The sequence below is a fragment of the Ochlerotatus camptorhynchus genome, unplaced genomic scaffold (genome assembly GCF_037179485.1).
Source record: "Ochlerotatus camptorhynchus isolate MF236.1 unplaced genomic scaffold, CSIRO-AGI_Acam_v1.1 ptg000488l, whole genome shotgun sequence".
NCBI classification, from domain to species: Eukaryota; Metazoa; Arthropoda; class Insecta; order Diptera; family Culicidae; genus Ochlerotatus; species Ochlerotatus camptorhynchus.
In genome coordinates, this window is record NW_027040973.1 from 149564 (window position 1) to 175850 (window position 26287).

At 38.7% G+C, this 26287-nt stretch overlaps 1 protein-coding gene across 2 annotated transcripts in view; it reads left to right on the plus strand.

Annotated features, from left to right (window-relative positions):
• Window positions 1-25828, plus strand: part of LOC135712506 (muscle M-line assembly protein unc-89-like) — a 140760-nt gene extending 114932 nt beyond the window's left edge. For both annotated transcript variants that reach the window (XM_065235452.1, XM_065235453.1), the window contains 2 exons: window positions 1809-4409; window positions 24053-25828. In XM_065235452.1, the coding sequence (XP_065091524.1) occupies window positions 1809-4409; window positions 24053-24525 (3074 nt within the window). In that variant the 3' untranslated portion in view covers window positions 24526-25828. The remainder of the gene's footprint in view (window positions 1-1808; window positions 4410-24052) is intronic.
• The last annotated feature ends 459 nt before the right edge of the window (window positions 25829-26287 follow it).

Below are 26287 nucleotides of genomic sequence, written 5' to 3' on the forward strand. Positions count from 1 at the left end.
AATTATGCAAAATATGGGCCATTACCCGAGTAAAGTTAGAGATCAAATTGAAATAAAAATTTACTGTTATGATGTAACTTATTTTGAATACTCCATTTGATCTCATTTTGGTTGACTTAACGGTTAACACAGCAAAAATGAGAGCACAATTTTACACTGTTGAATCAAACGGAAAACTTATTCTGCTTTCAATGAAATCAATTTGATTACTGATTTTGCATTCACAATGTTTAACTGAATACGAGCCTTTCGTAAATCGTTAGCATCCATGCTTCTCACGCTGAAAGATTTGAGCTCAAATGTCACCTCGGGCTAGTCACGAATGACCTAAAATGTGTTAAACAAAACAAATAAACAATAATCGTTAGTTCAACGACAGATGAACTTCAATCAAATTTTAAACAAGAAATTAACAGCAGAACTTCAAGTTAAGTTGCTTTGCTTTAAAAAGTCTTGACTGCATAATGAAAGCACAATATGATATCAGACTTCTGTCGCGACAATTGAAATCAAAATGAGTTTTCATGATGATAGGAACTGCAAACTTTAATATTGATTTGCTTTCATTTTGTTAACCGACTTTGCTCGGGTAAACCGCATGATGGCCTCTTACAATCAATACTGCGAAACCATTGACTTTACAATGTCTCGGCATAAACTAAAACAATATTTTTACTCCATAAGGCATTATAACTCATAAAAAATAGGAAAGCTGACACTGCTTGATTTTTATTAAAGAAAAAATTATACTTTTAACCTTTTGTCCAAAGTTGACGAAATAAATAAATAAATTTAAGAAAACAAAACTGTATTCTAATATGTACTAGTCTACGTTGGTTGACGAAATAAAAAAATAAAAAAATTAGAGGGTTGTGCACGACCGCAGTATGACAACGAACCACGCAAAATTGATGTTTGTCATGCATTTTTGACTATTATACTTATTATTATGAATGGGCGGGGCAGGAAGTTTCTTTTGTGCAGAATATGTAGAAAAGGATGGACTTTGGATGTTAATCTAATTGCATATATAGAGATACCAGATATGTTTTACAGTCAATTGTTGGTAATTCATCGAGTATGTCTCCTCTTAAGCATTTTTTTTTTTTGAAAATTTTGGCTCTGCGTGTAAAAAATTGCTTTTACTTCTATTATAAGTAAAACCAATTTTTTACAAATTAAATTGTGGTTGCTTAAAATTTATTCCCCGAAAAAAAGTGATCGTCAAAGTCGATGTCTTTCTCAGGTTGTTGTTGGGGGGGGGAGAGGTTGTTGTTAAGGAGGGTCTCATTCCTCATTGTGATCCACCTTCAGCCGTTGACTTGGTTCTGCTTGCTGCAGGACCTAGTGCCACGCCGTCAGAAGCGGTAATGAGCAGAGTCAGGAAATCAGCGCTGTTTTATATCTTTTTAGGTTCAAGCAGAATGATATGCAACCAAGTAGTATTTCGTTTGTGGAAAACGTTTAGTTCATGAAAACAGTGATAAAATTATCATTTGCGCATTTTTTAAAAGTTTTTTGATTAAAAATTGGAAAAGTATTTATTTCAGCAGATTTTTTAAGTAATATCCTATCGATTGGCGTATTTGGATCTTAATTTCATCTATAAATGACAAAGCTACAAGCGTCCAAAACCTAACACTATTTCACCACACATATTTTTTATTTGTACCCCAGTATAGTCGACAAAGACGTAGTTCTACGTCAAAATAAATAAATATCCTTTGGCATTCCACATTAGACTTTTAAGCAATCACCGTATGATATTTTAACTTGAACGTTTTTTTTCTCTACATTGTCTTCAACAGAATATTACGACATCCAGATTAATGATTTGATACTTGAAGTCCAAGTCCGCGGAAATCCACCTCCTACCATTAAGTGGTTCAGAGATGGAATTGAACTAGACGATACGGAAGGCGAGAAATTTTTCCAACTTAGAGAACCACAAGGCATTCACAAACTTACAATACATGACCCTCAAATAAAGGATCAAGGTCGCTACATGTGTGAAGCCGTGAATTTAGCTGGAAAGGATTCTATCAAGCATGAACTCAGGAAATTTAATAAAGACGATTATACCCATGTGTACGGCATTTCACATCATGATCCCAGAGTAATGAAACACGGCGTATACGAAGAGCCACAAGAAGTGGTTGAACGGGAGCATAGAGAAGTTATATTTTTAGAAGATGGAACATATTATATGCGTGGTCAAACACCTGAGCATCTCTGGGAATTTGAAACTGACACAAGTGCAGAAAGTGAATATGAACCGTATGAGCCAACAACTGAAGATGAGAAACAGGAAAACGAAAAAAATGAAGAAGAAGATGAAGAAGAAGAAGAAGAAGAAGGAATCGAAAAAGAAGTCAAAGATGAAAAGGATGAAGACAAAACAAAAGAATCTAGTAAAAAAGAGACAGATATAGAGGAAGCTGAGACTGACGATAAGGCTGATGCTGACGATGAAGATGAAGAAGAATTATCAGAACAACCAGAACCTGCCCCTGTAATTAAACGTGGACCAAAGATCAAAAAGATGAGAAAGAAGAATGTATACAAACAAAAACAGTCGATTGAGCCTACACTTTTAGAACAGCAGCATTTAATTCCTGAACAATCACCAGTATCAGAGACTATTCAAAGTAAGGAAGAAGTAAAAACCGTTCCTCATGACGCACAACCAATAGAACCAATATCTAAAGAAGAACAAGTCCCTATAGAGGAAGCAAATGCACAACAAACAGAAACCGATCCAGTACAAGCTAATTTAGCAAAGGATAAAGATACTCTTAGAAAAGAACGATACCTTCGTTTATTCCCAGAATTTATACCGGTACCATCAAAACCAGAAGAGAGCAAAAATGCTCTAAAGTTTATTACAGAATTGCGGGACATTACAGTTTCAGATGGAAAACCAGCTAAATTATTTTGTACTGTTCTTGGTCCAAAACCGGAAATCAAATGGCTTAAAGATGGAGAAGTTATGGAGTTTACTAAAACTATCAAAAATCAATCACATGATGGCACTGGAATCGTAACCTTTGCTAAAGTATCTCCATTAGATGCAGGAATTTACACCGCTGTGGTGAAGAATAAGGAAAATGTTATCACCACTCATGCTACACTGACAATTGTTCAAAAACTTGAGGTACGTCTAGGAATGGGTCCAAGGTTTATAACTAATATTGACCAGCATTATGATTTTCGTGTCGATGATTTAATATTAGAGACACATATTAAAGGTGATGGACTTCTCATGATTCAATGGTTCTTGGACGGTATTGCGATTGAAAACAATGATAAATATATACAGATCAGGGAGCCAATGGGTGTATATAAATTGTGTATCCATAATCCACAAGCTAGAGATAACGGAAATTATATGATCAAAGTTACTAACGACTTTGGGACGGTAGAGCAAAAATACCATTTGCGATTCGAAGGTAAGACAGGGAAGCCTTCATATGGAATATTTCACGCTGATCCTAGAAGGCAATATGCCGATGACGAGGTTATTAAAGAGCCTAGGCAGTATCGTGAAGTCGTATTTTTGGAGGATGGTACATATTATGTTCGAGGTCACACTCCGGAACAATTTTGGGAATATGAAACGGATACCAGTGCTGAAAGCGAATATGAAGAATATGTTTCTGACGGTGAGCACAGTGTAGCGACTGAAGAAGAAGAAGAAGAAGAAGAGGAAGATGAAAAAGAAGCAGCACAAGAATTAAACGTAGATTCAATACCGGTACTGGACCAAGAAGAGATACAAACAATGAAAGAAGAACCTGGAAATGAAGAAACAGAAAAAGACGAAGATGAGTACGTAGAGCCAGAAAAGCCAGAAGTTATAAAACGAGGACCAAAAATTAAAAAGATGAGGAAGAAGATCAGCAAGTCAGCTATAGAAACAGCCCTGCAGCCTGCTGTTCAACCTAAAATTACAACACAACCTGAAGTACGCCCAATTGCCGAAGGTCAACCAAAAATGAGAATTAGTCAACGAATTGTCAGTGGTCAACCTCAAGAAGCTCCGGCACCACCTAAACCAAAAAGAAAACCAATTGAAGTGGAATTTATTAGCCGCCTGAGGAATCAAACCTTACTTAAAGGCAAAACTTTAAGTTTGAACTGCTGTTGTTCAGATAATCAGAAAGTGGAAGTAAATTGGTTCAAAGATGGTGAAAAATTTGAGATGAATAAGCGATGCGTAAGCGATGTTCACTTTGGGTTCATCACGTTGGAGATATACCGAACAACTGTGGAGGATTCTGGTATTTATGAGTGCCACGTAAAAACGGCAAATGGTGAGGCAAAGGACTCCTGCAAAATTATAGTGTTTGAAATACCTGATAAGGAAGTTGTTGAATTAGTGCCTCCAACATTTATCCATCCTTTGAGGGGTAAGTACAAATCATTACAAACTTTTCAAATAGACGAAATTTCTTTTGTAAACTTAGGGCCGTTTTCTTCACCTGCGGTTAAGGCTGAAACCTATATGAGTAAACCCTGATTAAGATTTAAGTGGAAGTGAAGAAATCGGCCATTAGTTTAATTAGCTTATGATGACGCACTTGTATTCCATGTTATGTTTGTACTTCTAACGAAATTAGAATCGGAACGGATCTGCCGTCATCAACCATAAAAATAATAAAAATAAAATAAATAACTTTGATATTTCTCTTTAAATTAATTTTCATATGTCATAGCCCATTAATGGTCATAGAACTTCGTAGTTCCAAGTTTTTAAATAAACTGTCGTGCCCGGTTTCGTTTTCCATGGTTGGACGGCTCAAAACAGCGTCTGTTCTCCATGTTGAGGGTTGCTTATTATTGTTCTTCTACCAGCGTTGGAGTCTAAACAGAGCTGTACACGAGCAACCAGCCTCTTTAGAAATGCAGATGTAATTACAGGACTAAATGATCGACAAAGACTTCCTCGATCAAAAACGGACTACGATTGAAAACTCGTAACTTGCAACTGCAAGTCACTATTAGGTTAAACTACGATGAGCTTCAATTCCGGAGCATCGAAGTCGTAGCGCTTTATGAACTTTACTGTACGGGATAGTTGGTATGGCAAAGCGAGCATCTAGTAGTTATTTTCTACCTGACTTGTGGCACCACCAGCTGGGAACTGGATTTGTACTGCTGGGTAAGATGCGCCAGCGCGTGATTGATTCACGCGGCTAAAGGTGCGTGAAAATGCTTCCATCTCGTCGTCGGGTCTTAGTTCGTTTGGACAGTGCACGTTTATGATGCAATAGTTGAAGAAACAACACTTCATGCCCTGTAACGTGGGTAGATCACTTTTTCGTGGTACGTTACGGGATGTAAGATTTACCACTGATTCCTAGTCTTGACTACTAAAAACAAAGGGAACAGGATTTATAAGTAATCAAAGGAAACATCTTAGATCTCGTTACTGTTAATGCCTTTATAATAGTGATAAATCCTCGGCTTGCCTGGATCGAAGATGATCTTGAAACAAGGAAAAAAATAGTTAGTTAGCCTTTTTGATTCCTAATCTACTATTGTCTTTGTGATTCATAATATTCTATTCGTTGTTCCCTAGTTTGAAGTGGTTAAGACTAGGATTCTGGTGCATGGTTATCGGTTTCATTGCTTAATTTTGTTGCTAAGTAATCCAATTTTGACTGACAAAGAAGTGCGCCTTTGGAGGGTGCTGTCATTCTTCGAAAGGTGTTAATAGTGGAACCTTTCAATTTAAATCAATTCCTTGTGACGAATGCAAATATGATAACTGTATCAAAAGAGAACACTTGATCATTTCTCAATAGTGATGGAGTAATACGACATGCACTAAACTAAGGATACGGGATATACTACAACATATCAAATTACTGGTCGCAGTGGTTTTATGTCCCGAACAGAGGAAAAAAACCGCACTTGATCCTCAGAATTTACACATCCTCGTATTGGTCGGATACCACATCCGATGCAGTGTTGAGCATCGCCTACATGGTTCCCTCTCAAATATTATGCCACAGTAAATCACCGATAGCAAAATTGTTCATGGAGCAATTAACAGGTCGGATTCATGGGTGCCTGATTTCCTACATTCGGGAAGTTAAATCAGATTATGCATGAATTTCGGATAAACTGACGTGATTTGTCACGGTGACGAATAATTCAAAGATGTGCGTTGTCCTAGGAACACTCTCGAGTACCATAAAACGGGATGAAATTGATCACTACACCGTTCAATTTTCGTTTCTCAACAATCCTTTTTCATTATATTGTTATGAGATAAATTATTTAGCATATCATTAAGTAGTTTGAAATAATACATTTGAACGTTTCCCCTAACTAACTACTCTAAATATACTATTTTGAGGAAGTTATTAAATATGCCACTTTTAACTATTCCTAATTAATCTGGTGCTGTGTTAGGTGAAATGATTTGTTTTACTGAGATCAGATTTTGTTAAAATTACCGATTTTGTATAGTGATTTTATGTGAAAACTAATGTTAATTGCCTAAACTTAGGAGTTTTTGGAATAAAATATGAAGTTTTTCGTAAACCACAATTTTTGTTGTAATTTTAACACCAGATTCTTCTTGAGCGAAATGAAGAATAAATGCGAACTTCTGAATATTGCATTGCATAAAAAATTGCATGATCAACTTCCCCAGAATTGATCATTTGCATTTTTAATCTAATTTTGACATCGGAAACGTACATCAGTCTGAAGGCTGAAGTCAATCGGACTGAACTTGTTATTATTTCATCGAAGACAAAACACATTAGAGGAAGAGGTTCAAGAGAAGATAATGTTAGCCACTTCGAGTTCGGTTTAAGACGATAAAATTGAGGTGGTTTACGAGTTCGAGTATTTGGGCTCACTGGCATTACCGCCGATGATGACACCAGTGAAGCGTTGTCTTGGAAGTTGATTGACCCCACTAGTGCTCAACATCAAAAAGCAGTTTGGAGTTAGGGCTTCGTGCTTGCCTTTTCGAGTGGCATATATGTCAATGGCCTTGAATTCACCAGTGATTCGGCATCGACAAGTGAAGTGACCAAAGTTTCTTCGTCAGGCTTACGTTCGTTAAACAGCGATGCTAACGCACACTTCACCGACCGAACCATGCGTTCCAAAGACCCCCCCATGTGTGGTGCAGATGGTTGATTGAAGCGCCATTGGGTAACATTGTTTGTGAACGTCGCTGCCAAGTTCATGCTGATTCCGCGTATTTGCTCTCATAACTAGCGGCTGACTCCAACGAAGTTCATCCCTCTATCGCTGTAAATTTCCGATGGCGCCCCCTTCCGTGCTATAAATCGTCGTATTGCCATTTACAGCACTCCATCGACAGATTGGATACCAGCTCAAGATGGATTGCCCGGATGGTCAAGCAGGTGAAGAGTGCGACCGAAGTAGTCAACTCCAACGAAACTGAACGGCCTCACGAACGGGATGATCCTTGTCTCTGGTAACGGTGCCATTCTAGGAGTTCGTGATGCCGCCTTGTACACCTTGCACCACGTACAAAACTTTCCAGCCTTCCGGAATGCCGCTCTTATCCCGACAAGTGAAATTTCTGGAGCATTTCGTTCACGGCTGTCTCTCCATTGTAATGCTTGTACTGCCGATGATCCCAGTCGATGATAAGTTGTGTTACGTAGTGGTTCTTAGGTAGCACGACGGAGCAGTTGAAGTCGTAGGGACCGTCCAAAAATCCAGCGATCCTGCCCTCCATTCTCACTACGCCTCGTTCATCCAGGAAAGCAGATAGCTTGAAGAGCTTGCTGGATTTTTCCAGCCGATGCTGTTCCAGCCCTCCGCTGGGTTGTTGGTTTCTCTACATCAAGATGACCTCATCCGCAAATTCTTCGTTCTACGCCATTCTGCATATATTCGCTTCCGCTCGCTGAAGTTCTCCTCGTGTTAGCAACTCCAAAACATTGGAAGCTTCTCTGCGTCGTTTTCGTTGTATCTGATCGATAAAACGATGGACGTAAGCTGCGATCTACTGGCATAGTTCCCACTTTGAGAATCGCCTGAAGTTCACGAACTGTTCGACCACGTTCTCTCGATGAATGTGCACTGGTCGCAGCTCCTCGGTCGTCTCTGTGGAAAGAGGTTGCTGTTGGGGCCACATATCTGGAGGATTCTGCAAGAAATCAGGTACGTGGAACCAACGGTGACCGTTGTTGGGCCGTAATCCATCCTTCCATTTAGTGCCTTCGGCTAAAAATCTCTTAAATAAAGAATAAAAAAAACCTTCCATTTAGTGGCGTCATCAGCATCATTCCACCGTGATGGGACATGTCGCCATTCACTCGTTGTCGTAGTATCGAGTATTTCTGCCCCACGAAATGCTATGAATTGTCGGTATTTACGTTGATCCGACTGCAACGAGCCAGAACGGTGCTTGAATCGCTCCAAAAGATCCGCCGCTTGATACGCAATGAATGGTTCTCCTCAACTTACTTTGCTAATCTGGCACCGAGAAGAGCAGCCTTCAGCTTTAATCGAGGGACAGAGAGTGGCTTTAGTGGGGCAACTTTTGTTTTTGACAAAATCAGAACGCAACGAACTTGACTTCTATCCACGATGCGAAAATATGCAGCCGCTACATACGGTTCTTCACTGGCATCAACAAAAATGTGGAGTTCTAACGAATCGTAGCTTTCAGGGTTATAGAATGGGAAATAGCACCTTGGAATTCGGATGGTATCGAGATGTCCCAGGAATCGAATCCATCGCAGCCATTCACTGAACAGTTCGTTGTTGATTTCACCATCCCATCTGATGTTAGACCGTCATACATTTTGAATTAGTATCTTGCCGTGGACCACAAATAGTGACACAAGACCAAGCGGATCAAAGATACTCATTACCGCCTGGAGCAGCTGCCTTTTTGTTGGAACGGTATCTCCTTGTAGAATTGGTACTAATTCTTCTCGAAACATTCCAATAAAGACAAATTCGTTCGTATCTGGTAACCAGCTCATTCCCAGCACGCGTTCGGATGTCAAAGAATTGTGAGCTTTGAAGCATTTCACTGGTTCTCCTGCCGAGTCCCCAACCTGTGCAAGAACATCTTTAGAGCTGGACATCCAGTTGCGAATGTGAAATCCTGCCTTGGCGTGAACAGTCCTAACTTGCAGCGCTAGCTCTACTGCTTCCTAGATTGTATCCAGACTGTCTAGATAATCGTCCACTTAGTGGTTGTCGACGATGGCGGCAGCTGCTTGTTGATACTGGTCTTCAAAGTCCTTTGCATTTCTTTTTTTGATGAACTGCGCAACAGAAGGCAACAAGTCGCGCCAAACGTTGCAACTTCCATCACATATATGTCCAGGATCATGGATGGATCGTCTCGAAACAGGATCCGTAGTGTCTGCCTGTCTTCTGGTTGGATTTTGAACTGGTGAAACATCTCTTTAACATCGCCACTGATTGATACTTGGCGTTGACGGTATCGAGAAAGAACAGATGTAAGGGACGTCAAAAGATCTGGCCCGGCCAGTAGGGCAGAATTAAATGATTGTCCTCGTACAGTGGCAGCTGCATCCCAAAACGGACCTTGTCAGGCTTCTTTTGGTGCACAACGACGCCCAGAGGTAAGTACCACACTCTGTTTGGATCTGAACCCAGTAGCTCATCCTGGGTAATTTTGTGTGCTTATCCTTTGTCCACGTATTAGACTAGCTGCTTCTTAACATTCTCATAAAGCTCAGGGTTCCACACCAACCGACGTTCCAATGATTTGAACCTTTGCTCTGCCATAGGTTTACTGTCCGGGAAATTAACATGGTCGTACCTCTTGTTTCAAAGCGTCCTATGGAAGACGAATCGTTGTATCCTCAAGAATCTTCCTGGATCACTGCTCGTTATAACTTTCCAGCAAAGGAACCACAGCAACCCCAACCTTTTCAATGGAGAAAAACTACTTCACATCATCGTCCGGATTTCGATCCTCAATTTGCGAGTGGAACTGACATCGATCTGTCGTGTATGCTGCTCCGGGAACCTCAGGCTAATGAGGATGGCTGGAGTTGCGTTGCTTTAGTCTTGAAAGGGGAGGCCACGTAGGTATGGAAACTGATTGGATAACTGACCAAATGATAAGCTTTGGCTAGGAACGCCTAACTTTTCCACCGTGTGAGCCATTTTCAACACATGTTGGCGGCGAGAGCGAACACCTCGCGAATCATAACAACCTTGGCAAGCTGTCCGTCTGAACTGTCTGCAAACGTTCACTACAGTTTCCATGGGGAAGCTTTTGAACGTCACGTTGACAGCGTTGGAATGCCATTGGTACATGCTAAGTTAAAAGAAAGATGAAAAAGAAGCATATTATTGGAAAAGTTTGTAGTCAGTGATTAATAAAACAAATTACATTAAACTAGCATTTGAACGACACACAATTGTAAGTAAACGAAATTGAATTACATACATGGAACTAAATATTGTGTTGAATTAATAGACAATAACCGAGGATATACACAAGAAATTGCAACACGATAAACAAATTAAAATCGGACTGAACAATGTAAGATTTTTTTATATTCTACTTTACACTTAAAACTAATTAAAATAAAATTTACAACTTAAAGCATATTCCCACAAACTGGGTTTGCTAAAAAGACGTCCGAAGGTCTATGATTGTCGTGTGCCGCAACATTCTTTAAGATTGTTTAACCTCAATTCGGAGGGTTTCTTTCTTGCACTAGTGTACTGGGAACGAGAAGAATGTCGGGATCGAGAAAAAATAATCGGCTCAGCGTAGTACGCATGCTGTCGGAAGAGGAAAGCAACCGGTGAACACTCGTGTTTATTGCAGTTACCGTGGGGACGTAATTTGTGATTAGTCCCGGTCCCTTTCAAATTGTATCATTATTTATGTACGGTCCTTATATTTGAAATGACGTTTCACATTCATCTAGTGATGGCCGATTTTCATTCGAATGATCGAATAATCGATTAACGAACCGAAAAATAAAATATTTCTCGATGAACATTTCAAATGGTCCTATCTGCTTTGATCGATTCTCTTCATCGACTTTCTCTTTCGTTAATAACTCAGCTGCAAAACCTTTCCCTGCTGTATTTGACGTTTTGGACGCTAGATAAGAACCTCCTTTATCAAACTATGTGGTAGAATTAGCGCGAAATCTGTTTGCATAGCAGTGGTTATGAAAAGAGAAAGTCGATGAAGAGAATCGATCAAAGCAGATAGGACCATTTGAAATGTTCATCGAGATTTGTAATCGGTTATATCATGCCGATATAAGCATTAACTTCTCCAGAGGATCATCACAGATCGTTTCAAACATGTGCTGCACTCTCATTGGTGGAAAAATGACATCACAGCGAACAAAAAATAATCAATTAGTTGTTAATCGAATAATCAAAAAAATGGGACATCTCTGATTTTGGTGTGATTGTTTTGATAAAAAAGCGCGCAAAATTTCATCTGTACCGAGGGGGCAGCAAAACCACAAAATTACCTTTCATACTGGGGGTATTCATTGGATGAAAGGGACCGTGAAAGAGGACACTAAAATTAAAAGTTTTTTCTTCCGACAGTTTCATCTTAGTATTTATCTTTGGTATAACATTCTTCAAGCCAGTGTTACCAAAGTTCTTGAAGGAATAATGCCAACCACAGTAACTTCAGTACCTTGGAATCCATTAATTCCGTTGAGGGGACAGCCTTTACCAAACTTTACTCCTGGAATTAGTTTGCCTCTCCAGTTTCTTACGACAACCTTTGCTAATAAACCGCAAACAACTCAGCAAGGGCAGGTCACGCAATATCCGATTCTATCTCATCCAGATCTGTTCAAGCAACATGCAATTCATGGAATAAGCACTCCGGTATCAAAGACGGCAGCACTGAATATTTCTCCGCTTACCAGCAGACACCGCACCCTACGACTACTACTACCGAAACGAATATGCTTCATCGGCAGATACATGATCTTCAGCAACAACTGTACCGTTTGCTTCATCAAGATGAGTCTAAACGAGGAATGCAACCTACCCATGGAACTAACTACTCTGGTCCGAGCGTGTGTGGTCCCACGGTAACTGCTCTTGGAAGTATAATCAACCGGTGAACACTCGTGTTTATTTCAGTTACCGTGTGGACGTAATTTGTGATGAGCCCCGGTCCCTTTCAAATTGTATCATTATTTATGTACGGTCCATATATTTGAAATGACGTTTCACATTCATCTAGTGATGGCCGATTTTCATTCGAATTATCGATTAATCGATTAACGAACCAAAAAGTAAAATATTTGCAATCGGTTATATCATGCCGATATAAGCATTAACTTCTCCAGAGGATCATCACCGATCGTTTTAAACATGTGCTGCACTCTCATTGGTGGAAAAATGGCAGCACAGCGAACAAAAAAAATCGATTAGTTGTTAATCGAGTAATTAAAAAATGGAACACCTCTGATTTTGGTGTGTTTGTTTTGATATAAATGAGCGCAAAATTTCATCTCTACCGAGGGGGCAGCAAAACCATAAAATTACCTTGAATACGAGGGGTATTCAATGGATGAAAGGGACCGTGAAAGAGGACACTAAAATAGAAAGTTTTTCTTCCGACAGTTTCATCTTAGTATTCATCTTTGGTATAATACCGTTCCAAAGTAGGTCTCAACACAATGTCCCTGTGGTGACCTTCAGCAAATATTATAAATTAACAATATGGTTCACTTTCAGAATTCCCATATATTTCTGAAAAGACGCATAAGTAATACCACAAACGAAGTGACAGACGACTTACTGGCGAAGAAATCCATTTAAATAATGTGGTTCACTGTAATAGAATTTTCTTGGAAGCTTGTGCCATCATCCACCAGATGGGTTAGTTTTTTTGTTTTGATTTGAACAAAGTTGATTTTGTGTACAATGATTCTTTGACAGTGTGCAAAGAGTGTATCATTTTGTCATTTTTTTTTATGCATTTCAGTAGAGTGAAAGAGATAGAACCAAAACATTCTAATACATTTGGTGAAAATGCTAGTACAATCCAGTAGTAGTGTTGCCATGTGATACAATCCAGTAGTAGTGGTGTTACCATGTGGTACACTGAAAAATTGTAATAGCAGGTTAGTCACCAAAGTTTTCGAGCCGCTCCGTCTGTCACTTCGTTTGTGGTAATACCATAGATGCTACTCTAAGACCAGAAGGTCCCGAAGAAGCGAGCTCAACTTTTTGGCTCAGCTCTGATACTATATTCGGTCCCAAGCTAATCGATTCACCCCTCGAAACATAGGGAAATCCACTAACCCCTCATTTTATCTGTCAAACTTTCATAGCGAATCAAAACAAACATAGTGTAGTACTGGAATTTATACTAGAATGGGGTACGTTAATCGTTTGCTTGGGACCAATAGGACAAACGAAGTGACAGATGACTAACTGGCGAAGAAATCAATTAAAATAATGTGGTCCGCTGTAGTAGAATTTTCTTAGAAGCTTCTGCCATCATCCACCAGATGGGATAGTTTTTTGTTTTGGTTTTGCACAAAGTTGATTTTGTGTACAATGATTCTTTGACAGTGTGCAAAGAGTGCGTATCATTTTGTCATTTTTTTATGAATTTCAGTTTTGAGTAGAGTGAAAGAGATAGAACCAAAACATTCTAGTACATTTGGTGAAAATGCTAGTTCAATCCAGTAGTAGTGTTGCCATGTGATACAATCCAGTAGTAGTGGTGTTGCCGTGTGGTACACTGAAAAAATGCAATAGCAGGTTAGTCACCAAAGTTTTCAAGCCGCTCCGTCTGTCACTTCGTTTGTGGTCTCAACGTAGTGTAATGTCATGACGTCAGGGTAGGCGTGTAACATGGCGGAAAAGCGGAAAAGCCCAATCTGAGTAAGCCTACTTGTCGGATTGAACAAAATTGACTCCGGTTAGGCATCTTGATGTCATTTGTGACAACTGCCAAACTGCTCATAAAGACGATAATAAATAAAAACTGAAAATGTTAATGTAAATGCAAATGGTTTCCTACCATTCCCATATATTCGAAAGTGACTGGCCCTCTGGATGTGGATGATGTCAAAAACAACAAAACATGATTAATTGAGTACATGGACATTACTTACTTTTGGCTTCCCACATAGTACCGTGCCGATTCAAATTTCGGACACTTAAACTCGAATTTCGGACACTTTTAAAAGTTGATTATCTCGGTCGAATATGATCCACATGTCTTGTAAATTTTAAATTTTTTTTGACTAGTGCCCTCCACGATCATCTAACATTATTACTTTGTTTCTAACGGATGTAATATTTAATTAAAAATGAAAGTGTCCGAAATTTGAATCGTCCGAAATTTGAATCGGAACGGTACCTAGTTGGGTGAAATAAACTTTTTTTCCTTGATTTGTTTTGCGTACTGAATACCAATGCTACTGACGCCCGAGAAGCAGCTTCCACACCCACCCTTCGTGATCAGAGATTTTGTACCTCAGAAAATCCCGGCGGCGCTTGAGATATAAACTTAATTTTGATCTTACCGTGTGGATAAATTTTACTCAACAGTGATTTGTTTTTGATAGCCTTGTTACGCTCAATTTACAGTTTTACGAGTTTTGGGGATAATAGAAGAGTGAACCATATTGCTAATTTATAATATTTGCAAATTGTCTAAGGTATCTTGCAATGGTCCTTGCAGGTCCGGTGCACTTGGCCCGGTGACGGAAACAACGCCATCATCTGCAAGCTGCCTGATCGAGCAATTTTCAATATCTTTTACATAAAAATTATAAAGAAGGGGGCTTAAACATGAGCCCTGGGGGAGACCCATGTAAGCAATTCGTGAAGTTGTCGAGTTTCCATGAGAAAAGCTCATATATTTCTCAGACAACTAGTTGCTCAAATAGTTGTTCATAATTGGTGAAACTATCCACTATCGTGCAGATTATCCGAAAGGACATCGATACAAACAGAATCAAAAGCCCCCTTAATGTCCAAGAAAACTGAACCCATTTGTTGTTTTTGCGCATAGGCCAGTTGAATTTCAGTTGAAAGCTACGCAAGACAGTCGCTCGTTCCTTTGCCTCTCCAAAATCCAAATTGCATATCTGAAAGTAAAGCATTCGACTCGACCCATTTGTCTAGACAAAAGAGATTAATTTTCTCCAACAATTTCCGTATACAGGACAGCATCGCGATGGGACGGTACGAGTTATTATCCGACGTGGGTTTACCGAGTTTTTGAATGGCGATAGCTCTTACTTGCCTCCAGTCATCCGTTTCAATGTTGTGCTCGATAAATTGATTGAATAAGTTCAACAACCGTCTCTTCGTGACGTCTGGGAAATTTTTGAGCAAGTTAAACTTGATTCTATCCATTCCTGGAGCTAAGTTATTACATGAGAGAAGAGCAAGTGAGAATTCCACGATCGAAAACGGGGAATCTATTTCGTTACTACACGACGGACGATCACGAACGTTGGTTTGAACCGACACCGATTCCGGGCAAACTTTCCGCGAAGATGAATATCCAACTGTCTGAGTACTTCTTATCTTCGTTAACCGGTGACGACATTCTCCTGCCGATATTCCAGAGTGTTCTCATGGAAGTCTCTCATGGAAAGCAAGATCGTTGTCTAAAGAGAGCCATGTTTCACAAAGGGCAAATGCATCAGAGAGTGAGTTGTGAACTAAAAATTTAAATACGTCAAGTTTTGGTATAAGACTTCTACAGTTGCACTGAAGAACAGAGATCATATCCCCGACTTCATTCGGAGAGTTATCCATTAAAGGATATGATCGATGCAACGAAGGACCACCTAGATACTAGTTGCTTCAAAAGAGTTTTCACCATTGGCAGCACTAAATTAATAATGCTCCTCGTTGAGTCAGGGATATTGAATATACATACTGAAGAAGCTATCTACAATACCAGAAAACGTGAACATGGGGGCATGTTCTTGCTGATTATTCAGCTGATTTTCTGGCCGAAAAACTGGGACATCTGGGGTTTTAGATGATCCTGGAAGTGACGGAAAGTTCTTGTCATAATTACAAGGTTTAAAACCCGCTGGAATGGGTTTCGGTGCATTTCCGTTACCTCTTGATTTTTCTAAGGGGGAGGGCAGTCCATACAAGCGGCCTTATTAGTCAAACTTGCTTCGGTAACTACTCCTTCAATGTCTACCTCACTACTGGGTATGTAGACTCTCTATTCCAATAAAAAATCTCGCACGCAACAATTTGGTTACCCTGCTTCCGGTCATCAACGGTAACGTGCAGTTTTATTGGTGTTAACTTAAAAATATTGGTAACGGCTGAAAAATGTGTTAAATCCTCAGATATCCTCGGAATGTTCAAAGGTTTTTGTTTGGGAACGGAAAAAACAACCCATGGGCCTTTCGAGGCTTCTGAGTAAGCCTTTAGGCGGGGAAGCGCAGAGATTTTCGGAGGCAATGGTGTGGGGGTGCAGATGGGTGAGGAGAAGATGGTGAGGGAGAGGGCTGTTGGCGAGGAGGCGATGGTTGGAAAGAGGGCTGTGGGCGATAACTTTTCTTGGGATATGCTCCAGTATTTTTGCTGGACAGCGAGTCAACTGGAACGTCAAGTGTATCCATTTCAACAACGTCCTCGAGACTGTTACCTTCTAACTCAGGATAAGGGATTTCAGGGTCATTTACTGTAGCTTGTATCTTCCACTTTTGCGTCAAACATGCGAATTCCAAATTAACAGGAGCAACAAAGATAATAATACCAAAGATGAATACTAAGATGAAACTGTCGGAAGAAAAACTTTCTATTTTAGTGTCCTCTTTCACGGTCCCTTTCATCCATTGAATACCCCTCGTATTCAAGGTAATTTTATGGTTTTGCTGCCCCCTCGGTAGAGATGAAATTTTGCGCTCATTTATATCAAAACAAACACACCAAAATCAGAGGTGTTCCATTTTTTAATTACTCGATTAACAACTAATCGATTTTTTTTGTTCGCTGTGCTGCCATTTTTCCACCAATGAGAGTGCAGCAGATGTTTGAAACGATCGGTGATGATCCTCTGGAGAAGTTAATGCTTATATCGGCATGATATAACCGATTGCAAATATTTTACTTTTCGGTTCGTTAATCGATTAATCGATAATTCGAATGAAAATCGGCCATCACTAGATGAATGTGAAACGTCATTTCAAATATATGGACCGTACATAAATAATGATACAATTTGAAAGGGACCGGGGCTCATCACAAATTACGTCCACACGGTAACTGAAATAAACACGAGTGTTCACCGGTTGATAATACTCAACCCACAGATGTCGTTTGCCTGGCAAAGAGAAGGTAACGACAGAACTAACACTGAATGAATGCTCAACACACCCGAAGAAGAAATTTTAACTCGTATCACTAGAAAGGCGAGGCCTGACGGTTCCCTTGTGATCCCGGTTTCAGACGGAGTTTCGAAAAGGGTGAACATATGTTAACCATGGCTGCTCTTTGAAATAACAGACTACCACTGAATCTACTTTTTCATTCTACATTTGTATATTCGTGACGTCACAATTTAGGGTACTTGCATGCTTTATTTTCGGACCTAGTCCAGGTTTACGCTGGTGATGGTACTGTTGGCGATGTTGATTAGGGTTGGTCGTGCTGGCGATGATAACGGTGGTTGACCATGATGGATGACACTTGTAGCGGTGGTGGCAAGCTGAAGGTGGTGGTGGCGGACGGCCGCAGCCGGATAATTTATCCGCACGGGCGACAGAGGTTAGCCGAAGATGACGATGAGGAAAGCCGGGCACTAGATTCAACCCGCTAACACTAGCGTTGACCACGCGGTGGCTTTGATTACGGTGACGCACGGGTAGCTTTAATGATGGTGGATGTGGCTTGGGGCCAGTCACTGCCTCTCCATGTGGCAATAATCGCAATGGCGGCCTTCCGAGACGTCGGAAACAACCTGCCTCTTCGCGGAACACGGAGCACCACCGGAGTTCCACTCACCGGACACTTTCCTGTTGGATTGGACCACAAAATAAAAGAAAAAGGCCCTTTGGATCTAACAACCAGCATTAGTTACCCTGTGACGTCACTATTCTACACCCGCATAGTTTTCACAATGTTACAAACTAAATTACCTTTTTCTTCCCGTTTCTTTCTTCTGTAGGTTCAACTGAGAGCGATTTTTACAAAAGTTTTTAGTTTTACTACACTCCTTTATCGTACTATTTACAATAGTTGCACCAAAGATAAATACTAAGATGAAACTGTCGGAAGAAAAAACTTTTAATTTTAGTGTCCTCTTTCACGGTCCCTTTCATCCAATGAATACCCCCAGTATGAAAGGTAATTTTGTGGTTTTGCTGCCCCCTCGGTACAGATGAAATTTTGCGCGCTTTTTTATCAAAACAATCACACCAAAATCAGAGATGTCCCATTTTTTTGATTATTCGATTAACAACTAATTGATTATTTTTTGTTCGCTGTGATGTCATTTTTCCACCAATGAGAGTGCAGCACATGTTTGAAACGATCTGTGATGATCCTCTGGAGAAGTTAATGCTTATATCGGCATGATATAACCGATTACAAATATTTTATTTTTCGGTTCGTTAATCGATTATTCGATCATTCGAATGAAAATCGGCCATCACTAGATGAATGTGAAACGTCATTTCAAATATAAGGACCGTACATAAATAATGATACAATTTGAAAGGGACCGGGACTAATCACAAATTACGTCCCCACGGTAACTGCAATAAACACGAGTGTTCACCGGTTGGTTGCACTGCCTACTAAACAAAAAAAAAGACAAACACTGAAATTAACACGTTTTCACCATGAGATTATTTAATTCACTACCTCAGATTTACTGCAACACACGCGCGCACTTCTACTCCGTGCTAGGATAAGTTGGAAAAAGATCTTTTCCGGGTAGAAGCTGAGCTATATATATCAATTTTAAAATAATGTCCTTAATCTAGAACATTCCACATGACATTTATGTTGTGTTTTGTGAAACACCTTGCTTTCAAAACCTTAGGCGCCATCTGTGGATGAGCTCAGGTACTAATAGGGCTGGGATATGTTTTGCCCGCTCAAACTGTTATAATAGAATCGCACTCGAATCGGTACTCGTGGACGTAGAACAGGCTCACACACACGCAAGCCAACAAGTGTGTGCCACTGTTACCAATCATTCAGTAAATGTGCTAGTTTAATCGGAAGGGCGTATTCGTTTTATACGGTAATAAGTTTGTGGAGGAGCCTACAAGTAATAATTTGGAACCACTGGTTACAAGACTTTCGTATGAGGAGGATTAAGAGTTTCGTCGTCTGAGATGGAAGGATACAAAAAAAAGAAAAAAGAAAAAAATCAAGAGAAAAAAATATACGTACACTATCTACAAAATTTTGGATCACCCTAATTAAACACCAGCTTAATATTGGACCAGGGAAACAAAGGAAATGCGATACTGGCGAGAACAAAACAAGCGACATGATTTATACCTATTGCACTGAGGCGGTAGCAGACTGGAGAGAAATAATTGTTTGATCCAACGGCTGCAGAGTCAATAACCTCGTTACTGGTGTGCATCGGTCGACTCGGTAGGCAATTTGACGCTCTTTCGTTGTTGCTATCGATAGGGTGATGTACCGATAGTGGTGATGATTTTGCTGGTGTTTTTTTTTTTTTTTTTTCATTTGGTTTGTTTTTTCCGTCGATCTTGTTTTCCGTGCTGAGCACCAATGCTACCGACGTGCCAGGAAGGCAGCTCCCACACCTGGACCCTACCTATCGACCCATCAACTCATGAACCGGGGACCAACGGCTTTACTTCCCATCCGAAGGAAGGCGTGATCAGAGATGTTTTGCCTCAGAACATCCCGGCGGCGCCGACTGGGATTGAACCCAGGCCTGCTGGGGTAAGAGGTAATCACGCTTACCACTACACCACCGGCGCCGTTGGCTGTGGATCTTCTCGTCGTCGCTGATGTTGATGTTACGATGATATTGAGCAAAGCTGGACCGTAATGAAAGCACTCGGCATATCGTTAACGACTTCCTCACTCGCGCACTAGTTGTCACACTATGCCAACTAACTTTGGCGAGGAAAAAACCCTCGCGTGGGACAAAACTCAAAAACTCAAATAATAGTGTCATACAACGAGAACGATGTGACTTGACCGGCTCAGCGTGCGAGACGGAATGAGGATTAAATTAATTAAAAATCAACTTTTTGGATAAGATTGAAGCACTGCTAAAAAAAATCATGACTCATTAAAATAAACAAAACTGAGGGGCACGTTTAACTGTTTGCAACTACTTGTTTTGACAGTCAAAAAATGCGTAGGTATAGGTGCTTATTATACTGTGAGTAGTTCCGCGCCAAATGACGAATCGATCAGACGTGCCCTTCTCTGATTTGATTAAAACTTTCCATAATTGTTTGTTATGGACAATCATTCACATTTGAGCTAAAATTTTACCATTTTGAATCTTGTAAAAAAAACATCAAAGTGGCGTATTCACACAAAAATTGTTAAAAATCATAGAGCAACAACTTTTAGTCCAATGTTTAACTTTTTGTTTGAACGATTGTTTGGTATATTGTTGCACACAATTTGATTGTTTAAACCTAATAAATTGTTTTCTGTGAAAAAAAACTTACAAAAAGCTGTATAAACAAAAAAAGTTTCGAAGCATTCCATGATTTTTGTCAATTTTTAAGTGTCCAACTTAAGAAATTCTTAAAAAAGAGAACTTCAAAAATATTAAAGATGGTAATTTTCTATTATTAAAGTTGTTAAGACTTTTAGATTTTTTACCAAAAATTTGATAAATGTTTTTACCTTTCATATTTTTTTTTCTGAATAGCATTTATTTCTTCCTACAACATTGTCTTAGATGTCATTTCTGTTTGTTGTGGCGTTTTGTGGATTTATTGAAAAGTATTGAATACGGAATTTTGAAACTTTTGCAAGATTTAAAATGGCTTAATTTTAGCTGAAATGTGGATGATTGACCAGATCAAGCAACTATATACAGTTTCATGCAAATCGGAGAAAGTCCAGTCTGATTTTTTTTTTTTTTTTTTTTTTTTATTTGACTTGGAACTACTCTGTTCAATCACAGTGATATCTCACTTCCGCTGATATTTACGCCTTCCTTTTTAACTTTCCCCGGTGTACCTTATTCAATCATCAACAATTATAAGAATAATTGTATCACCCTGGCAATTGTTTTCCGGATGTTTCATGCGGGGTTTTCGTGGAAAACTTTTTTAAGATTTATATTTTTATGGATTTCTTAGATGATTTACTTACCGTTTCACTGCACAATTACCCATACCTAATTTTATGCAATTCTACTGTTTATTCCTGTGGGTTATGTTTTCCTCATAATTTCCAATTGTGATATTTTCTGGTTTTATTCTGCCTGTTTCGGAAATCAAAATTGTGTCTCTTTGTTTTCTGATAAACGTTAGTTTGATTGTTTTCTTTTGAAATTTGAATCGTATCGAGGTTACTGGCATTTACAAAGTTTGGAACTGGGTTCAGACTATTTATAAAAACAAATTAACTTGTAGATGGAAGCATCACAATAGTAAGCGGCTAAAAATATTAAAAAATCGTTCTAATAAAACCACGTAGACAGAACCTTCACCCCTCCCCCCGTAGACAAGCGTAGAAATTTTCGGACCCCCCCCCCCCCCGTGTCTACGTATTTTATGTACAGCCCCTTACCTTACTCTCGGCAAGTTGTCCACTGAGATCCAGCAAAATAAAATGCCTGCTTGGTGGTGCCCATATCGAAAAAAAAACTAAGTGCGTGTATTTGTTTTTTTATTCAGTAGTTGTACTGTAACAGAATAAAATGCAAAGTAACCTCTACGTATCATTGCAGAAAAAAAACATCCGAGAATAAGGATACCCGATTGTAATACGAAACTTTCGGTATATAGCGTCCGCAGTGGGGGAGGGGTTGGCAATCTTGCTCTGATAGATTACTCTTAGACTAATAAACGTCTATGGATCAATTTATGGTGTCCCAAAAGCCAATAACCAGCTTTCGAATACTCAAAACGACTGACGGTGCCAGTTTGAGAGTTGTTTGCTACCTGCTGACAAGAGCACTATTATTGTAGGAAATTTATTGCTCTTTCCAAATCTTCAATAATATTCAGGGGTCACTTAATTGTTTGTATCAGTTAAGTCGTGAACTGACCATTTGTAGCAACAAAGACCATCCGGAAAGTAAATGCACAACCGTGCGCAGCAACCCAAACAACAATTTTCGTTTTATTGTTGTTTTAAATCAGTTTATATAACCAAATTATAAAACCTTCACTGGCGACCACAATGATTTAACAACCTCCTGTAAACCGCTATTCAGACATGTCACGGCCAATTGGCCCAGTTTTAATGCTATAATTAAAACTTGGTATGTGAACTACCTTAGGAGCATAGGTTTTATGTCAGTTTTATGACACTCTACACGTGGTAGTTAAAAATGAAAGCATAAAACTTCCTCCTGGTCTGAAAGTTTTAACCACCTTTTGATGACTACCGTAAAACTATATTACAACCGCATAAATCGCTCCTGAAAAAGTTGATAAAACATGATACGCAAAACATTTTGACAACCTTGAAGGTTTGAAGTTGGGTTTATAAGGATGATAGTTAATATTGAGAAATATTTTATTGTGCTTTTATTCTTTCGATGTTTGATGTGAAATCATGATCAATGTCAGTTTGTAATAGTAGCTGATATTGTTGTGTATTGAAAATAGGACGACTTTATTACAATTTGGAACCAATCTGTTTATGCTTCAGAGCAGAGCATTTACGGTAATTATTATACTTAATAGGAGCATACATTCAGTGCGCCATACGAATATTAAATATAGGAATATTTTTAATTTGTCTACATTAGCACCATATATTAAAGAATCATCAAAAGATTATCTATTTAGTATAAAACTGTTATTACTGTTGAACAAAACCCAGTCACATATTATTTAATTATACATAGATGTATGTTAGTGCTTCATCCCCTATCAATTAAAGCGTATACGACATTTTTTCGTCATAATTTGCTGCTGCTAAAAAAACATTCTCCTAGATTGGAATTCTAATAACATAAACCTAATGGTTGTATCTTAGCATTTTCTAGTCCAACTTGACAGCGTTAAGTTATATGCTAGCTTGCTGCAATGAATCAAAACAAAACAAAAACCTTGACAACCTGTCAAAAAGTCAAAATTTCAAAAAATCTCTTTTTTTCTCTTGAAATCAAGATGTAAGAAAAGCTCATTGGCTCCACTAAAAGCTTTTACAATACAAGGTTTAAAGCCAATACTGGCCATCTCTAACCGGATTTAGTGAAACTGACTGCGTAGTTTTAAGAAGGGTTCGTGGTCTTTCTGAAGTGTATCGGAAAGTCGCTTGTTCAATATTTTTAAGAACTCATTCACCGCACTGGGTCTGATGTTAAACGAGGGAGCCCATAACTGTAGATGCTCCAGGAGTTTCATATTGGCGATCGTCTCATCTACATCGTGTTCAAAAGCACTGAAGAGTGCCGATTTATTCAAATTCCACGCACTCACTTTCGACGTTTTTTTAATCAGAGTATTTTTTGTTGTTTTTGTTGTAGTATTTTTCTTATCTGTGAATCTTGAGCCTCTGATAAAGAAGATAGTTGTAATGAACCTTTTGAATGGTAGGGTGAAAAGAATATTGGTATGTTCAGGTTAGTGAGTTATAATATCCGTAATAAAATTTTCATGGTTATTTTGCTTAACGACGTGTTCGGGGTATCATCCAAACAATTTGTGGAATAGTTCTATTATTTGGGTTATCGTTCGTTTATGGTAATTTTTTATTAGGGATATTACAAGGTTGTCTTGATGGAATTTTGTTCTGTTCCTGTAACATGTTACAGGAGCTCTAGTGCGAACAAGATCAATGATTCTGTAGTTTCTGCAATTTCCTACATAATAATTCTTTAACATGTGTAACATTTATTAAATTTAAAAAAAAATTGTTTTTATTATTATAGAATCATACCACCCGACAACCAATGATCTTCACCTGGAAACACGTGTGCGAGGCAATCCTGTTCCAACTTTAACTTGGTTTTGCGATGCAATTATGATCCCTCATAGCACAGACAAATATGAAATCTTCAACCAACACTACTACGAGTTGGGCACAAAAATTACTAATGCTACCCTTATAATCAACAACCCTCAAATGAAAGATAGCGGTAAATACACCTTGGTAGCAAAGAACGAAGTAGAAAAAGTGGTAGTCACACGTGTAGTGAAAATAGGTTTACGATCTGAAACACATAAGAAAAAGCGAATGGACGATGTAGTGATTCAAAACGAGGCTCCCAGAGTTAACCCAAAACCGCCAACTCCAGAACCAGAACCAGAACCCGAACCAGAACCGGTTTTAGAGGAAGAAGAAAAACAAGAAGCCGAAGAAGTGCCTGAAGAAGAGGAAGACGAAGAAGAAGAAGATGAATAATATAATAATTTCTTTTAAAACCCGGCTAGTCATTCATGTAATAACGTAAACAAACTATGAAACGTCGCATCGACGTAATTCTTAGATAATTTGCAAAAAAAATACTTCTTATAGCACCATCAACAAAAAATACTGTATTTTGTGTATAGTGACACCAATAAAACAATAAACAATATATTCTGTAACAATTCCAGTACGCTATACTGTTTTCAAGCCATAAATGTATTCAATTGAAGAAAATGTTCTCCATGTACTGATCACAAATACAGGGCGACAGGCTCATGGTTCGTCTGAAACAGCGTGACAGAGGACCTCAAACCATACAAAAAATACTCTAATGTTTGTGACCACCATACCTTTGAACCGCCCTAGTGACACAATTAATCCACTAAGCGAACTAGAACAACATATTTAATTTATCTAGAAGTTTGCGCTATCTTCTGAGATGCTCAAATCTATTAAATAAATCAATAAAAAAAAATTAATCGACGGTGGCCTTAAACCACATATTTTTGCCTGTTTGGTACACTGAGGTGAATCAAAAGGCTATAATATCACTTGAAAAACATATTTTAATCCGAGGCCCCGAAGGCCAAGTATCATATATTCACGCAGAAAAAAATAATTTAAACCTAATAATATTTGACGTAAATTTAATAAGAATTTCATTTTGTTTTGGCTGCAAAATGAAATCATTATTATTTCAACAATCCAGTATCTTTGATTAAAAAACCCATGGATTGTTAAATCAAAAAGAAAATCTTTTCGAATTTACAAGAGCTTTTATGGTTTTGACGTAAGCTGTCAAATTTGGCAGCTGGGTCAACAAAAAATATGTTTGTTTTTAAAAGAGATTTCTTGTTGATTCAATCATATTTATTTTATTAAGCCTAAAAATATACGCAGTAGAAATAAAAATATGTTTATTGATTCAATTTTTAATAATTTGCGATTATTTTTATATTTTGTTTTCTATTTGTTACCAACAGAATTACAATGAAATTAAAAAAAACTTTCTGAGGCATAAAATCTCTCCGGTTCATGAGTTGATGGGTCGATAGGTAGGGTCCAGGTGTGGGAGCGGCCTTCCTGGCGTTGGGAGCATTGGTACTCAGTACTGAAAATAAGATTGACGGAAAAAATCAAGGAAAAATAGAAAAACTGTTTATATTTTGCAACAGCAGCATACTTACTTACCTCTAGAGCTGAATGAAACGAGAAATTTTTTGTTATTGTTTACATTTTTGTCTGGGTTTTCACGAGGGAATGGTTGGTAGTTATTTTTGCATTTATGGCCCGGGGAATTGACACAACAAATAAATGTTAAATTAAAATTAACTATTGCTGGCTTGATAATAGAATATTGTTATTTTTACAATAGTTGCAGTTGAAGAGTGGCTTATGAAAACAAAAAAATCTTATTTTGAATTTATTTGAATAAATATTATCGAAACAATAAAATGAAATATAATTTCAACCGGAATTGTTTGTGTAAATACAAATAAAGTTTTTTTTTTGGTTCAATGCAAACAATTTTCTGTCCGTGTTTCTGGCTGACGAGATGGTTATGTCCGCACTCAAGACTCGCATGGCCTTGACGTACTGTTCAGCTTCCCTAGATTCCGTTTGGTTTCCAGCGCTGCCCCCCAGGCTGGACCTCCCTACTTCAGTATTGACGAGGATACACTAGCCAGTAGACGCCTCTTGCAACTGCTTAATCCAGAGTTGTTCAGTATGGCTCTAGCTGCCTTCTTTCACAGGT